At 31.9% G+C, this 18,760-nt stretch overlaps 1 protein-coding gene across 1 annotated transcript in view; it reads left to right on the forward strand.

The window, feature by feature from the left end:
- LOC110993984 (forkhead box protein L1) overlaps positions 1-18,760 on the forward strand; it is a 50,835-nt gene that overhangs the window by 26,951 nt on the left and 5,124 nt on the right. The window contains exons 4-7 of the mRNA XM_022260437.2: positions 8,230-8,338; positions 9,054-9,367; positions 9,566-9,776; positions 14,271-14,391. Of these exons, the coding sequence (XP_022116129.1) occupies positions 8,230-8,338; positions 9,054-9,367; positions 9,566-9,776; positions 14,271-14,391 (755 nt within the window). The remainder of the gene's footprint in view (positions 1-8,229; positions 8,339-9,053; positions 9,368-9,565; positions 9,777-14,270; positions 14,392-18,760) is intronic.

Here is an 18,760-nt window from a genome sequence, read left to right on the forward strand (position 1 = left end):
ATTACGAAGTTAATGCCGTCCGGTCTTATGCACTAAAAACTATTCTGAGCCCATAACTTCGTACGTCATACGCTTGTTGTTTCGCAGATCCTATAACCTTAAGATTTATTAGGAACATCGAAAACTTTTACATAACTAACACGATAATTATTAAATTGAGATTTGATTTTTACTTTAGAGAATTAATCGTAGAGTAAATTTCGTGCTTGAAATTTAGTAAAACAATCGTAGCGCACCATAATATAATATATTATATTATAGCGATAAGTTCTACATGAGCAGTGTTGGCCTAGTGGGTTCAGCGTGCGACTCTCATACCTGAGGTCGTAGATTCGATCCCCGACTGTGTGGAGTTTCTTTCTATATGCGCATTTAACATGTGCTTAGAGAATTGTATTCATATTTAAATAATGTAAGAATAAAATGTACCATTAATAAAACTTTATTCGAGTTATTATAACTCAGCAATTCAATCGTGTTGTTTATCATATTTCAAGTAATCGCTACCCCACACATCGCTTACTATAATTTCGTGTTTTCAAAACTCGGGACTGGGTTTCACATTTATTTTTTTTTACATTATGGCAGACATGACGCTTTTCTATATTAAAAATAAAAAATCAAGTTTTCTTTATAGACTCATCTGTCAGATATCCACTTTAGAGCTAAGACCCCGTTTGCTTCACGATGTTTAGATTTATTGTTAGTTTATTTTTTTATTATATCAATTTTTCTTCGTGGAACCAGCTGCCACTGAAGTATTTCCGAACCAATTCGACTTAGGGTCCTTCAAGAAAAGAGCGTACCACTTCTTAAAAAACCGGCATCGCACTCGCGAGCCCTCTGGCATTGAGCGTGTCCATGGGCGGCGGTATCACTTAGCATCAGGTGAGCCTCCTGCTCGTTAGCCCCTGTTCTATAAAAAATAAATTCAAAAACTTTCTTTCTTAGACGAGAACCCGTATTTGCTTGAATCGCTTTTAACTGAAAATTACTTTCATTGTACAGTCAAAATCTGTTATAACGACATCGAAGGGACTAGTAATATTTGGTCGATAAAACCGATAGTCGTAACAGCCAATGACGTTGTTATTAAGTACCTAAGACAATAGAATTCAGCCGGGCCCTTTGATATTGGTCAATATAACCTGTATGTTGTTCTAAACGATGTCGTAAATGGTTTTGACTGTAGTTTAATTATATTTAAAGATTATACAATAACATAATCGTGTGCTCATTAAATGAATAAATCTTCACCTTAGTAATTCTGTCTAAAATTTTAGTTAATCTTCGCTGTTTAATTTATCTACCTTTATATCGTTCGAGGAAACTAGGCAGTTTTCTGCCCAGTTCTTATCAGATCGTAAAATTTTTTTTTAACATTTTAAAAGTATCATGTGTATTTTTTAAATAATAGTACCTTTAATTATTTCTCCAATTTCCTATAAAATATATAATTATTTCAATTAACTTGGTTCGGGTTTATACACCTATCACTGAATTTCTGCCCCGGTAAATTATGTGAGTTAAGAGTAATCACGCTAATACATTATTCTGTAAAATCATCTGTCCTCAAAGCTAGCTAGTGATGATATATTTCTAAGAAAACTGAGTAAATTCACAAATATATATTCCATTTGCGAGTACATGGCGATTGTTTACATTTAGGGCGCCTTTTAAAGCATTCTATATCAGTAGTCTGTTACATGATACCTTTTATGACTTTAAATTAGAAAAGTCTTACTAATATTTCTGTCTTTCCTTTACTAGTTAAACGCATTAACAATTATATTACAAATATAAATGAGATATGTAACGCAACGTTGAAATAGATTGACAGCTCTATATGTGCCGTTGATTCGCAAACCTATTATGGCTGAATTGGTTGAAAGTGCTTCAAAAATTTTCCGGTTTTATCAGGACTCATCTCTAGATGTAGTTTGTGTATTAAATATTGTTTTATCAGGGTAATTAAAAAGAGTGAACGTTTTAATCCCCGAATCGAATCGAATACAAATAGAAAATTGTTTATCGATTTAGAGCATTTACAGCATAATCGATTAGGCATAGTAAGGGACCTACACGACTTTTGCATTTATCGCGTATGTTTTACGGTAATATGCGGAAAAATGTTGTTTTGTTTCGACTCGCTTCAAATTTGTTTACGTGCTGTTTACGTGCATTTGACATTGTTTATAATTATATAATTCGTATGGTTCGAATTGAAAATGTTTTGAAGTTTAGTGAATAAATGTTTTTGAAACATCAATGTTTGAATCTAAAAATTAAACTGTTCATTTCACAGACGAATTATATTGTTTTAATAGGTTATGCTTTTTACAGTAGCAGGTTAAGCTTGCATTTTGATAATATTGAACACAGACTGTGCCAACGAAGCCTCGATCGTACGATGAAATATATAAGGAAGGTGTTAAGATCATATAAGCCGAACTTAGCCAAAATTCTACTCTGAATATGATTTTCGTATGTAAAAAAACGTATAGTATACCTTTTTTTTAATTGTATTATATTTCTTGTTTCTATCATTGCATTGCTTGTATCGCAACCCTGTATCATGCTTCAGCCTTTGGCATTTTGTGCCGTATATGTGTGAGTACAAATGTATTTAAATAAAGATACCGAATTTAAATATACGGTATTAAAAACAATGTATACCGAAATTCTATTGGCTGTTCATAGTAAAGGTTCCGCCTATTCTACCCTTTTCTCAGCCGGTTAGGTAATAGTCAGTCACGCGTTTGGCTTGAGAAAAAACGTTATTTTAAGCAAATTTGTACGTAAGTACACACGTAATTGAGTTCATTTTTCATTATACGAGCTACAATGTATTATCTAACAGCCTACTCATGCGTGTTAACGTTGAAAAGAACAATTACCTTTTGTATTAGTGACGTATCGAGACTATCAGTATCAAATTCTGAAAGTTAAGTAGTGATTATTTAATCTTAATAACTCTTTGTTTTCACTTGACATTTGAAACTTTGATTTTGAAGAAATTGTTGCTATATTTACATGATGCTTTAAAGTAATTTATAATTTCTCGATTATGTACCACTCACGTGATACAAATGATTGACGACATTATCGCTTACAAGCTATTTGTCCTATCATTATTTATAATTGTTATTAAGTTATTGAGGTCCACCTCATATAATTTATTAATGGATCACTCTCCGCATTCAATTGCGTGTATTTTGTGGGCGCGATCTATTTTTAACCTGACCCGTTAACCCAAAGAAAGCTCTGAGATACAAAATTGTCTCTATTAATAGTTAATATATATTATATGTTTTCGAAAGTATTGCCAAAATTATAGAACTTTTTAGAATGTAAAATTCATGTATAAATTTGTGCAACGTTAATTTGTCATTTCAAAACCTGTTAATTGACCTAATCAAAAGAATAAAGGTTCATTATGCAATATTGAAATTTAGTTTAAGGCCGTATCTCAAATTTTGTTTACGGGAATGTCAAAGAAGACTGATATTTACAGACAATAATTATTAATAAACATAATACAGATAAACATAAACAGATACTAGGTGAGGGCCTCCCTTGTCTGTTTTCCTATGTTATTTTATGATCTTCTTTCTTCTTATTCAGTCACGCTATTATGGTCTTGTTAGTGACGCCTCTTTCTTCTACTCTTCTCCGTCATCGACAGTATATATTAATATATATTTTAGGTCAATACGGTTTTATTCACACAGCGTTTAGTTTCGTCTGCATGAATTTACAAGTCGTAGTTACGGGTACAAGGCTGGTCCCAACCAAAATTATTGTCGAAAAAAAATCCGGGTCAACGGAAATGAAGTAAGCGCAAAGGTACAATAGAAGAGGGAATCAATTAATCAATCAATCAAAATTTCTTTATTCATATGAGTAAACAAGTAAACTTATAAAAGTCAAAAAAAATAAATAAATTATAAATTTACTTTACTACCAGTTCGCAAATCAAGGGCGTAGAGTTAGAGAGAGCGTTATTAAGTGATAATTCTATTAGCGATAATTTCGCGTGGGAGTTAGTTTTAAAAACAAATACAATTTCCATATGGTGTAATTTCCAAGTGGTTTATCTTCTGGAGCCTGGTTGATCGTACACTCAAATTAGTTCTATTTCGCGTATTATACTGGTGAAAGGTTGTGAATCAGGTGTTCAGATCCTACAAGAAGTATTAGAGTATCCTTGAACAAATGGTACGAAGATACATAAGAAATATCGTTGTGTTAAATTCTCTACTAACATTAAAGCTTGTTTGCTTCTACTACCAATAAAATATTTTATGTAGCCTATCGTTATTACAATTATCTACTGTATACGTATATAAATTACTTTACACATTTTTACTATCTAAAGCCTCGGGGACGCCATTCGCAATGTTTACTTGCAATTATTAGTTATTTACATAAATTAACACAATTATAGATTATTTTCATTAGTGAAAAATATATAGGGTTTTCAATGAATAAACTACATTTAATACAATATTATTACGTTATTTTTATTTGTCCCATAAAGTTTTCTGTAAACAACTGTCAACAAACAAAAGTCGAATAGTGTTATGGATGGGATAAGAACTAAATCTTTTTTTATTGGTTTTTATTAACCGATTGTGTTTTTTAATTATTTATTTAACAGAGATATTTTTTAAGTTTCTGTTATACACAGACAGCAGTGTTGGCGTGGTGAAGCCAAGTTCTCTTACCCCTGAGGTCGTAGTTTCGATTCCATGCTTTGCATCAATGGACTTTATTTCTATGAATGCATTTAACGTTCGCTCGAACGATGACAAAAACATCGTGAGGAATCATCATCTACTTGCTTATTAGATTGACAAATGATCGTACATATTCAGCAATCTAAGGACCACATCTAAAAATGTTGAAGCGTCACTCATTTATTTTAGCATGGCATGATGAGAGCTAACCCCTTTCCGTACTGTTAAAAATGGCAATGGCAAGTCAGTCGTTTCATAATAGCTCGGGGTAATATTAAGTTAATGTACGTTAATTGAGCGGAAAAGATTGTATTACTCTGCTCAAGGCTAGATCTTGCCCGTTTTCATTATCGTTACACGAAATAAAAGATTTAATCATCGTAACATTAAACTTTGACTGTGCTTAACTGTAATTAATAGAAAAGAGGTCGTATTAGCCTACGGCATGAGTCGAGTTTAATTAGGTGATTTTTTGTTTTACATATAATAATTAATAGTTATGTACCACTCTCTTGAAAATAAATGATTTATTATTATACGATTTGTGTTATGTAGTCAAAACATTTGAATACATGTGCGACTGTTTATAAGTTTGGAATATATCATTTATAGGCATATTGAGTTGAGGAATCCCAAAAATTCTTAATATAAGCTCTAATACGGCTCCAATGCTAAATAGTTATTTTATAAAGCACAGAAATTAAAGTAACTTTATATCAGTCGTGCCACGTAATTAATGCGAGTAAATTTTATGTCAATCTGATATAAGTGTATGTTTGTTTAATAAATGAAGTTTCCAAAGAAAAATAATATAAATAATACAAGTATTTTTTATAAGTACCGCATTAACTGGAACCAATTTAATATGAACAACAATTTCAGGAGAATTTTATTCGTTTTGTTTGTATAAAAATATTGAAGTGAGTACTTCTTACAATTCCCAATTATGAGTCTAAAATTATCATATGTATTATTTTATTTGTATATTATAAAAACATATTAGTCTCATTACACTGTTTCAAGTATACTCTGCAATGACTCTCTATTTCAGTTTGGTGAATAAAATTCATGAAATAATTTTCTATGCTAATTGCACAACGCGAGTCGATAAAAATCAAAATTACTTCAATGTTATCAATGTACGTAAGAACATACGCGTAATCAAAAAAAAAAATCTACGTTACTCAACGACTCGGGTAATTCGCACCGCGCTACCTAACGCTTCACAATTGTTATTTGTTATTAATTTCACGAACGATACGGTCTTAAATGTTTTATAAATACGATGCATTGTTCTATATGCGACACAATGCACAGTGCTGTTCGCAGCTTCGAACACGATACCGACTTGTCGACTGACGCATTCCATCACTTAGCACGCGTGATACGCAAAATCTTATTAATTACCAATGAAGCAAAGAAAATTGATTTTTTTTTTGTACGCATAGAATTATTGGCATTGAATTAATTTTTGATAATTCCGACGAAATATTATGGTTTTAATATTTAATCAATAATTAATAATAAGCAATAAGCTATGCTTTGAATTGGATACACATAATAGATTATGCCGATATATGTTAGCTGCTAAACATAGGTGGCGTTTCATTGTGTTCATTGAACTTTATTTGGGCTAGGTATCTTTTATTATTAATATCTAATAAGGCATGCCTATACCGTACTTTAGAGTTCGGGACTTCGACTTAGAGCGCGGCCACACGATGTGGTAAAGGTTCGGTGCGACGCCGCACCGCAATTTTTTCGATCTATAGGCCTCTCCGCCTCGTCTTGCAGGTCACAAGGTTGTGTGACATGGTATAGTAATTTGTATGTAGGATGACGTGCGGCACCGCTCCGACGCAGCACCGCACTGTTACCGCATCGTGTGACAGCGCTCTTAGTGTCAGCTAACGTTATAGTATGTGGATTCATAAAGAAACTGAGCAATTGGTTAAATTATTCTCTATACCTAGGGGATACATAAATCATTTCGATAACTATCTTAAGGATCGATAAAGAAGTGTTTCTTTGCAATTATTGTCTTTTTAGTTAACATTTATTAACTGTGCTACATACACATGTTTAAATGTGTATTCCATGCTGGCTTTTATCTAATATAACATGGGGAATACTGGAAATAAATAAAGAAATACAATTCATTATTTTAATTAAAAATTAAAGATTTATTTAAATAAACATTTATCTGTTAAACTTGTTATAGTATTTTACATACTTTTTTAAATAAGTAATGGAACAATTTTAAGATCAATAGACTTTTTAAATTCTAAGTAAGAATGTTGAAAATTACCTTATATTAATATAGATATGATTGTATGTAGCACCTGTAGTGAAAGACCCATATCGCCCCCAGCTACCCCGAGGTACAATGGTAAGGTAGTTTCATTATTTGTAAATACATTTAAAATTAACCCAAACCTGAAATCATTACGGGAGCGGTATTAATGCACGCTTTATAATTGTTTTCCAACGGATCTTACAAGGACAATAACATTGTATATAAATAAATTCAGTGTGAAATTGATATAATTTTAAATATTTGAGTGAGCACGAGCGAAATTGTTTTCATTATTCAAACATAACGAAACAAATGATTCTAAGAAAACCGTATCGGGAAGCACGTTCGATACCGCCCGCCTTCCAAACAACCTATATTGTATTGCTTGCTGCTAAAATTAATCAGCCTTTAATTTTAATTCAGCTGTGTTGGCCTAGTGGCTACGTGTCATTCGATCCAATGGATACTTAATAGAGGAATAATCAAAACATCTGTGTATGAGATTGTTGGGTTGAAGACCCAATAACAGTCAACTGTGATTTGTACTATCACAACGATATGTGTTCTTATTAATGGGAAACATAGCGTCTATGTGCGTTTCGTTGAGCTTTTTAAAGCTCATCGAAAGAGCCGTTATTTTATGAGGATACAGAATACGAAAGAATGATTGTTTTGTATTATTAGTTAATATAAAAGTAAATGAAGGCTTTATATCTTAATTATGAGGCCTACTACCGCTTAAGTTAAGTTGAAGATTTTAGAAGATAGAAACATCATTTGGCAGCCGTTTTTTTGTATAAACAATAAGTCATAGATAAATAAATCACACGTAGACCGAGTTTGGTTGAGATGACTAAGACTTATGCCTAGATTTATACCAAACACCTCTATAAGTGTAGGTATATCTAAAACTATAGAAAGAAGATTTTGCTTTCATATAGAACGATAATACAAATTGTCCCTGCCAATTAAATTATTAAAATTTTAATTACTTTTTAGAATTTTGTATTATTTATTTATCAAACTTTCAACAAAACTAAAACACACAAGTGAAAATATTTTAAACCGTTTACGTCTTACGTCTGTGATAGTGGTCGAGTTTTGTACAGTCTCTTGTATTGTTAATCGTCAGAAATGATAGTTGATAGTTGTTTATGGTTTAAACATATGTTGATTATGTATTTTGTATTATAGATAAAAGGCTAGAGAGAGCCTGCAATCACTATGAAAGAGGGAACTCTCCGCTCATCTCTAGAATGAAGGCCATACCAGCCGTGTCTACCACATTGTCTGATGCTATAAGGTAATATTTGGTTTCATTAATATACATTTTTAATATTTTATTATTAAGTAAAAATAAAATATGAGCAGTGTTGGCCTAGTGCCTTCAGCGTGCGGCTGTGCACCAATGGAATTTCTTTCTATGTGCGTATTTAACATTTGCTCGAACGGTGAAGGAAAACATCGTGAGGAAACCGACATGTCTTAGACCCAAAAAGCAGACGACGTGTGTCAGGCAGTGGGGCTGATCACTTACTTGCCTATTAGGTTTAAAAAAAGGATCATGAAACAGATTCAGAAATCTCAGGCCAAGACCTAAAGAGATTGTAGCGCCATTGATTTATTTATTTTAAAAAATACAAAGAATAATACAGTGCAGAATTTAGTTTACTATTTACAAAGCGGATAATTACTGCTAGTTTTTTAAAAGATCTCTATCTCGTTAACTTTTCTGTTTTTTTTTATATTGAAGTCGAGATATCAATACTACAAGAAAAAGCTGTGCCTTTTTTGTTTTCGCTTTTAATCTCATTGTAAACATAAAGCTCTTTACTTCCAAGAATATCATAGCATTGCCTCGAGGCAGAAGGCGTGTGGGCGGTTAAATAAAACTTTCAATATGCCATCCTTTCAGATAATCCCTTAATTAGGTAGTTAATTGCAATTCTATTAATAGTTTAAATATAATAGTTAAAAAAAATAATAGTTTTTTTTTAATAACTTTAACGAATTTATAGTCATTCCGAACCGAAAGTAGACGCCACATCAAGTTCCAGCTCGGGAAATTCCGAAAAATCCACCACAAATTCAGAAGCAACGAAGCCGCCATATTCCTACGTTGCTCTGATAACAATGGCTATACAAAATAGCGAAACGAAAAAGGCGACTCTCAGCGAAATCTACGCATATATTACAAAGGAGTTTCCATACTTTCAAAAGAACAAGAAAGGCTGGCAGAATTCCATTCGACACAACTTGAGTCTGAACGAATGCTTCGTCAAAGTACCAAGAGAAGGCGGTGGCGAACGCAAAGGCAACTACTGGACTCTCGGTAAGAAAGCTTATTTAACTAAAACAATGGTAGTTTTGGGCATATATATAACAGGGGTAAATTAAAAAAAATTACCATTGTTTTCCCCGGAAGTACTTCCTGTAGATAAGAAATGCGGTATTGCGAAATGCTGATGCGACTGGCTTGCGTTCCTTTGGTATAAAAATATTCTATGTTGTGATTGAAGCATTGTTTTAGATCCACAATGCGGTGATATGTTTGAAAATGGAAATTTCCGACGGCGCCGCCGTATGAAGAGACCCTTTCGTGGAACTCCTTATGGCAAAGGACTGTATGGTGAGGCTTACCACACGGGGCCAATGGGCCAACCACACGTGCAGTCCCTTTCCATATCCGCGAATTACTTCGGGCCTGGCACCTACTCATCATCTTATCCACCATTTGACTCGTAAGTATTAAACAAATGCGACTTGAATATGCCACGACGATGATGAATATAAAAACACAATAGTAAAACGTGAATCGAAGAATTTTAAGTTTCTAAGGGTAACGAACTTTAACCTTTATTTTTCTTATAATGCGAAATCAATAGTACTTAATTTTAACTTTGTAATCAGTGTGAAGGATGTTTTATTATTTGTGGAAAATCAAAAGTCTAAGAGTCTGTTTCACAATGTATGGATAAAGTACCAAATTGTACCACATAAATTATTTGGAAGAAAAAGTTCCGTATAAGAAACTTCGCGTTTCACAATCATATTTAAGGCAATCCTTTTTTTGACGGATTGATGCTTATAATTATTTTACATAATTTGTGTTAAAGTAGTTAATAAAAGACAACACAATCATATTTTTCAACGTTTTCCTGTTTGACATCAGTCAAACACAAATCAAGTTAGATTATACACTTATGTTTTAGATAAATTGCTATTTACCACTTATGACTTATGATGGACTTTATGTGACGAATAGCGTATCTGACTAGTACTAGAATAGTAATAAATAGCTTATTTGGCACTTATGTAGAACTTATCCGTACATTGTGAAACAGACCCTCTAAGATTATTTTATTTTTAGCCCAACATCACTAAGGGCCTGTTTCACAATGCATGGATAAAGTACCAAATGCAACACATACATTATTTGAAATATAAAAGTTCCAAATAAGACACTTTGCGTTTCAACACGAATAGCGCTATCTGACAGTCGTGAAACGCAAAAAACGCTATCCTCCCGTTTATCCTATCAATGAGTAATAAATAGCTTATGTAGAACTTATCCGGACATTGTGAAACAGGCCCTAAGCTTTAAAATAATTGTAAAATGTTCAATATGAGAATCGATGACACCACGCCATACTTATGAAATCAATATTACTTATATTGTGCAATGTGTAGCGTATTATGTGTTTGTTGAAATATTATGTAGAATTTCTTTTTACTTAAATCATGTTATCAATAGGATTCGACATCTGACCTCTAAAGAGTTATCACTTTACCACTAGGTCAAGGAGCAGTTACTGGGTATTGTCCGTGGCTGTTCTGACAGCGTTATTCGAGTTTTTCCCGTTTTTAGAACAACAAAAAAACATATCGCCCGTAACCATTAAATTTATTATCAAATGGTGTTTTTCCCGAGTTTATATGAAGATAAGATTCATATATTATTTAGAAATTTAGCTTAAAAATAATAAAATAAAATTAGTTATTTTTTGAAGTTATACTTCTTTTGGCGCGATGGAAAAAAATATTTTTTTTTACGATGCACGCGCACACCAACATCTAAATTCGACATTGTAAAGTTAGGTCTAGGTGGCGTGAAAATCGATACCTATGTTCAAGTTGTATTCTAGTATTTTTATAATTGGAACACGTATTTCGTAACAGTACAATTAAACAGTGTGAATAAATAAATATTATTTTGGTGTTTTTTAATCAATTTCATATACGACTGTGATTGTTTTTACTAATAATTTATTTATTTAAATACAAACTTTTTGATTAATTTTAATATTTAATCAATACTGCATTTTAGCTATTTTTATCCAAACGCCAAAGAAGTATAACTTCTATCGCGTGTACATAAGTACACACACTCTTTTTTTACGATTTTAAGTATTGTAATAATTGTTACAAGAAATTAATGACGTTTAATAAACAATAACTAACCTTTGCTAACATTACGTAACATCGACCCATAAATGTTACAGTAACCCGCCTGTGACAAACAATAAAACAAATTAATTAATTATAATAAATATTTACGTTTCGCATTAACAAGTTTACAAAACAAATGCTTGAATATTATAGCATCTTATAAACTATTCATATTTCTTTTAGGAGTTAAAGGCAAGTTTCTACCTTACAAAGACTTTAACCGCAAAGTTTTGTAAGTTAGCAATGGCTGTTATACCAAAAATATTGTAGTTAAAAGTTAAACAGATTTTAATGTATTTTTCCTATTATAAAAAAATATATACTTTCGGGCTTAATAAATATTAATTTTACTATAATTTTTATTGTTATTCCTGACTAGTAAACAGTTATAAAAATATTAGTGAATCCTTTAAAACCATGTATAATTATGATAAATACTAATTGGCCTTATAGCTTGAACATGGGAATCTCATGCCCGAGGTCGTGAGTTCGATCCCGGCTTCACCAATGGACACTCCAATGCGCATTTAACACTCGCTCGTACGTTGTAGCAAATCATCGAAAGAAAAGCGGTACGCTTTATACTCGTTAAGTCGATGTGCACAAAGGCATCGAAGGCTGTTAATCTACTTGCCTCTTAGAAAAATAAATGATTACGTACTAATGAAATATGAGGTCCAAATGATTAAATATATATCACTATGAAAAATGAATATGAAAGTATGGAAATTTATTGTTTACCGAGAAATTTAATCCGTTGGAAATTTCTAGTAAAAGTTTATTGTATGATTAAAGATCTGAAGCTCTTCATGAGCAATACTAAGCCAGAAGTCAATTCTGTTTATTTTGAATTAGTACGTAATAAACATCCTTTGTTGGTGGAATTTGATAAACGTCGAACGGCTACCGCGTTTAGTATAAAAAATTGCGTTTGCATTTCAGTAATAAATTATTAAAGAGGAAATTGTCGTTGTAGTAAAATACACATTTCCAATTGAATTAATATTTCGAACTAATATTCATTGTTCATTTGACCACTGAATTTTAGATGAACCCCTGTTCTTTAATTAAAACTCTGCGTACTTAGTATTTTCTATATATGTAGCCAAAAGCCGAAATCATTTGAACTAATGGATCAACATTTCATTACGGAGAGCAAGGAGATGCGAAATAAGCTTTAAAACTGGGCTTTAAGCTTTTGAATTTGAATTTTGATCTTTGTATTTTTATATTGACACGTGTCGTATCAAAAACATATTTATGAGTATCTTCGCCCGCCATTGTTTTTCTTATTTTTGTAGTTGTGATAAATAATGTCAAGAGGTGGCCCGGTAACCGATTATATATTATGATTGCAAAATGACAATTTTATAGCATGTCATATTAAGTGGTTTATTACAAGGTGTTATTTAAATATTTTTCAATTTATCTTTATTTTAGAGGAATTTATCCTTGCGATATTAGACCTATTGTCCTACTAGAACATTTGTATTATTTTATATAAAATATTGTACGATCTACATCTATAGTTCGAACAAATGTTGTGCACCAATATATTGTCTCCATGTCTGTCAATAGTAGTCATATCTGCAGGAACGATGAGAATTAAAACAAAAAATTAAAAAATTAACGAATTCCGTTACCAATCCGCTTTTTCGTCCATTTTTTGAATACGTATCATTTATTCGGATCACGATGATCATGTCAAGAATTAAAAACGAAATCCGATAAAAAACAATTAATTTTACAGTGAATAAAAAGTATTAACTCAATTGCATTACGGAAAAGTGTATAAAATTAAACCGATTAGAAAATCCTATTTATATATTATCGCTTCCTTATTAGATGCCAAAAATATGCTAACTTTCCGTACTCATAAGAATTATATTAATACTATAATTATAAGCATCTTAACAGAAGTACCTGTTATCTCTTTTCAGTATTTTGTAAACACAAGACGTAAGATACTAAATAATTCAGAGAGAAATTCGTTAATTATTTTTTAAGTTTAACATATTATATCTTTGATCGGTCTTGGTACTTACGCTTATCATATTTAAGATTTTGCAGGAAGTTACAAAAGTGGAACACAATTACAATAAGTTACACGTGTGAAAGATATGACTGAAGAATAAATAATTTTAGTAGAAAAATAGTACTTACAAATATATAATTAGTTAGGTTTCAAATGGTAAAGACACGTGATTTCCTTTTTAAGCAAAGTTTATTAAGTGAACATACTTTCTTTGAAACATATGTATAAATTAAATTGCAATTTATACTTAAAGTTGGGGGTAGTAGTAGCTATATGAAGATAATTAATTTTGATTCGAATTTCGAATCCAATGTCTTAATATTTTCTTACAACTAACATTCTAAAACACTTCCTGTTCCAAATCTAAACAAAAGAAAAATAAAGATTGTTGCAATAAACGTAGTTTTTTCACCTTGATATCAGCACATAGCGCGACATTTTGCGTACGTTTGAGTTATATAGTTAATACCATTCTAGTAATTTTCCGCGATATTTGCTTATCTGTGATCTTTCATGAACCACGCCTACGCAGGAAACTTTGAAGGAAAAAACACATTACTTACCATAAAAATATGTTTCTTTATTGCTTTTTGAATTAAGAATACAAAATATAAATATAATACTATAACTCCATTTAAAATTTAAAAAAAACCCTTTTAACTATAATTTATTAATTTTATCGAAGTCAGTGTATTATCATAAGTAAGTATTAAAAAAACCATTTTTACACAACAGTAAATGTTTCTTTCAGGAGTTGGCTTAGTCAACCGACGTCTAGCTTGGGTTACGGAAGTACTTGCTCGCCACACTCCAACATTCAACACCAGGCGTCGCCATTCGGATCGTATATCACTCAGCAATTACAAGAACAGGTAAGTTTTATTTTAGTACAAGTAAGTTACAATTTCAGTATAAAACAATAAGACAGAAGAAGATCGAAGGTCAGTTCTTGTAGAGTCACTGTCACTTCTTCATCTTTTCGTTTCGCTATTAGTGAGCACGTATTTAATACAGAAGGCAAACAATCACGTAGCTGTTCACCAACCAGATGGACCGAGAGGCGCTGGAACAACTGGAACAAACAGGTGGAAACGGTCCACTCTAGATGCTTCGTTGCTGACCACGACAATGAGCTGCCGATTAAAGAGAGAGATGTAATACAGAAAATAACATTGCTCCTTATTAAACACAAAAACAACTTCGAATTGAATCGGTCCTGAATAATTTTTCAGCAATTTCTTGGAACATAGAAGCCTTTAATTATGCTTAATTGTCTTCGTAACCTTTGCATTGTATCTATATATATTAAATATTTTTAGCCAGTAATTAATTTTAGTTATTAATGTTTTCTGTACTGATTTCATTCAACACATTATTCCCCTTTAAGATTTGAATATTTTATCTTATTGCACATATTTTTAAATAACAATAGTGAAGACACAATAATTCGAAAGACACTCGCGAGCCTTTTGTACTCATAAGTGTTCAAAGGCATTATCACATGTGAGCCTAATGTTCGGTCACCCCCTATTATACAATATCACTAATAGTTCTGATGAAATCCCAGTTTAACTTAAGAAATTAGATTAGCAAATACATTCGTCTCTGGACTGTTAGTTTTAACTTAACTTAACTAAAATAATTGGATATCCAGGAATTAGTATTGCATCTGAAACCCCACCGTTAAATTTATCATTTAAGTACAGAGTCAACTTTGAATTCGATACAATTCCCCATCTGTTAAGTTGATTAAAGTTATAAAGAGGCTCTACAACCCAGCGATTCCGTTTCTTGGATGATTTTTATTTCAAAGACAAGTACGTGATCAGCCTTTGTGATTTGAGACAAGTCGATTTATTCACGATACATTCCTTCACAGTACAGCGAGTGTTAAATGTGCACATAGACAGTCTATTGGTACAGCCGGGGATCGAATTTACGACCGCAGCAATCGCACGGTGAAGCTACTAGGCTAACTATGCATCGTTTATCAAGCGGGGTTCGCGACCATTAAAAGGGGTCGATTATGTTTTAAAGGGGGATCACGGGGTGTTAAAAAATAATAAATACAAACTGCAAATGGGTACAGATGATTCGTTTATTAAAGGGATGAATAATTATAGTTGTGTTTTTTGAGTGTCTGGCTTTTTCGTGGTTACACATAAAAATGGTTGAGAAACGATGCTCCAATATATAAGTATATGACGCGATATTTTGTTACACCACGAATCTTATACTCTTGAGATATAACTGTTACGATTTCATGTTACATTATCAGAATCAGCAAATATAGGGTGTAAATATTAAGTTATGCTCTAAAGAAGTTTAATAGCGTGCTAGCACTGTTTCATTACAGATTAAAATTTTACAACCGTTGCAATAACCAATAAAACTCCTTACTTGCAAATTGATGTATCCGTGGTGGTCCTAGCTGGCTCAGAGTTTCTAGAACCACCTACGTGTAATTTAATCTTGTTTGTGTGTATATATCAATGGGAATAAATTTTTGTATAATAAAATCTCAACTTCATCGGAAACAGAAATATTTTCTTGACGGTTAATACGATGTAAGGAAAAGAGAGAATATTTTATTCGACACGTGCATAAAGTTTAGCTAGTATTGTTCTATAGTAATAGGCAATTGGCATTAGTCTGGATATATTCATTATAAAATAAATTACCATTATAAATTAAAAATAAAATTACCATTTATAGGCACATCAGAAATTAACAAAATCAAAAATAAAATATCTTATTATATTTTTTAGTTTACGACATTTTCTTTTGAATTATTGTATATAAAGGGAAGATAAAACTTGCTGAGTTTCTTGCCCGTTCTTCTCAGAACAAGACCTCCTGGTAGTCTTGCGAACGGATGGCGTAGTTTTGCTCTTTCGCGAATTTTGTAAACGTTTTGAACATTCATAAGCATGCCTTAGGTCGCATCTAAACTGAATAAATAAATTTTGATTTGATTTGATTTGATATTCATATAGGTACGTAAAGAAGTACACTTATGAACGTCAAAAACATTAAACTAAATTCGGTTTTTCTATGACTTTGTCTTCGTTATTGCCAAAATAACACAGATTACAAATACAGAATACATGAAACCAAATGACTGGTAGTCAGTAAAACATCATAATGAGTAATAATAATTTTAAATTAACATTGTCTCCTTTTCAATGGTTTCCATTGAATGACTGACTGAACCAAGTATTTATAATCTTAAGACATTTGATGTATAAGAGTGTAAGCGATCTCTACTAAACAGTATTTGTATTATTAGGCAATATATCGTAAGCTAAATTTAATGATTTAATAACGTTATATCTAAACTTTAAGTGAATTAATATATAAAATGATATATGATAATAATAATCCCACTGCAACCCTATATTGAGTCTGATTATTTTTATTTCTTATAGACAACTACGTTTTTTTTTAATTTTTGGATGACGTCACGATGTTTACCCTTACCGTAAGAGCAAGTGCTAATTGTTCATATAGAATGAAATGTCAATGTAGGCCCTACTTTGAATCAATGACCTCAGAGACTTGATATTCCATATTGATTTTTTAAGGTTAGGTAATTTATTATCATGGACAGATAATAGATAATGTAGATGGATTATAGATACTACTAAAATATCTACTTTAGTTTTTTCCATACAAAACGCCAATTATTCAAATTTAATTATACTAAGACAGCAATTCGACTAAGGGTCCTTCAAGAACAGAGCGTACCAAATCTTGAAAGGCCGGAAACGGACTCGTGTCAATGTTATTGGAACGAAGTTCCTTACCGTGCATTGTAAAATGGGCTAGCCCCCATAGACAAAATTTAGACGAAAAGTTATAACGACGAAGCTAGCGACATCTCTGAACGGAATTGTTTCGAAAAAAAATTCATTTTAGGCACTGTTATTACTAAAATTGAGCCTACTGATTAAGTTTATATTACATTATATTTGTTTTTTTTATATATATGTGTCTTCACTCACTCACTCACTCATCATGGAATATAACGATCTAGCCTAACTTAAGACTAAATAATTCAAGTCTAACTTAATTTACTAAAAAGAATTTTTATCTTAAGCAGTGGTGTAGCGTGCCTTGTCGGGGCCCCGTATAAAATTTTTTTTGGAGGCCCTTAGGTATATGGAGGTAAAGATTTTTCACAAAAGAAAACAAATATTGTGTGAAGTAATATTTATTTATCACATAATTTACCCATTCTCCTTGCCTTTTTATCGGCAAACTGATTTATTAAATCATTTATGGCTGATGATGATTTTAGTTCTTCTAAAGTTTCTGCCTCTATGGACAATAGTGAGATGTCTGACAGCCGTTCTTGTCCCATCGAAGTTCTTAAGTAATTTTTTACTAGTTTTAATTTTGAAAAACTTCTTTCTGCCGTTGCGGTTGTAACTGGAAGGGCCAAGAATAAAAAGCATGCTGTGATTACCTCGGGAAAACTGGATGCAAGACTATTGAATTTTACTAGCAATAATTCAATGAGTTCTTTAATGGAATAATTTTTTTTAATTTTAGAATTTAAGCATGTTTTTAGAGCCTTTAATTGGTCACAAAGATTAAGTGAGATGTTTTTACTGTATTTAGCAGACCTAAATAGTTCCTAACGTTAGTACCAAGCAAACTAATAATTTCGTTTTGAATCGTAGGGCTTAAATAATTTATTTCACCTTTCGGTTGTAGAAAAAGTTCTTTTAAAGTTGCATCATAGTTAGATAGCAGACGTGAAATTGCCATAAAATTGCCAGAATCAGAATCATGCCCCCTCAAAGGTAGATTACAAGATACTAAAGTAATTATAACATTAATTATACGATGCAGTACATCTCTCCAGAATGTAATTTTACTATCGATTTCACTTTTCAATAGAGTATCGATGGTATTTCCTTACAACCAATTATTATAAGAGAATGAGCCAACTTTAGAAACGCACGCTTAAGGCGGCAAAAAAAGGAATTGCTTTATAGAATTTTGTCATTTGTAAAATAAAATAAATTATAAAGTTTTTATTCTTTTTCCTTACACACTTTGGGGGCCTCCGTGGCCCGGGGGCCCCGTATAATTGATACGGCAAATACGGCGGTAGCTACGCCCCTGATCTTAAGGAAATGACCAATAACACTAATTTAATCTCTAGTAAAGGGAAGACACTCTGCTCTTGTTTTCACTGTTTACCACTAAATATTAACGTACACTTATACGTAT

The sequence above is a fragment of the Pieris rapae genome, chromosome Z, assembly GCF_905147795.1.
Source record: "Pieris rapae chromosome Z, ilPieRapa1.1, whole genome shotgun sequence".
NCBI classification, from domain to species: domain Eukaryota; kingdom Metazoa; phylum Arthropoda; class Insecta; order Lepidoptera; family Pieridae; genus Pieris; species Pieris rapae.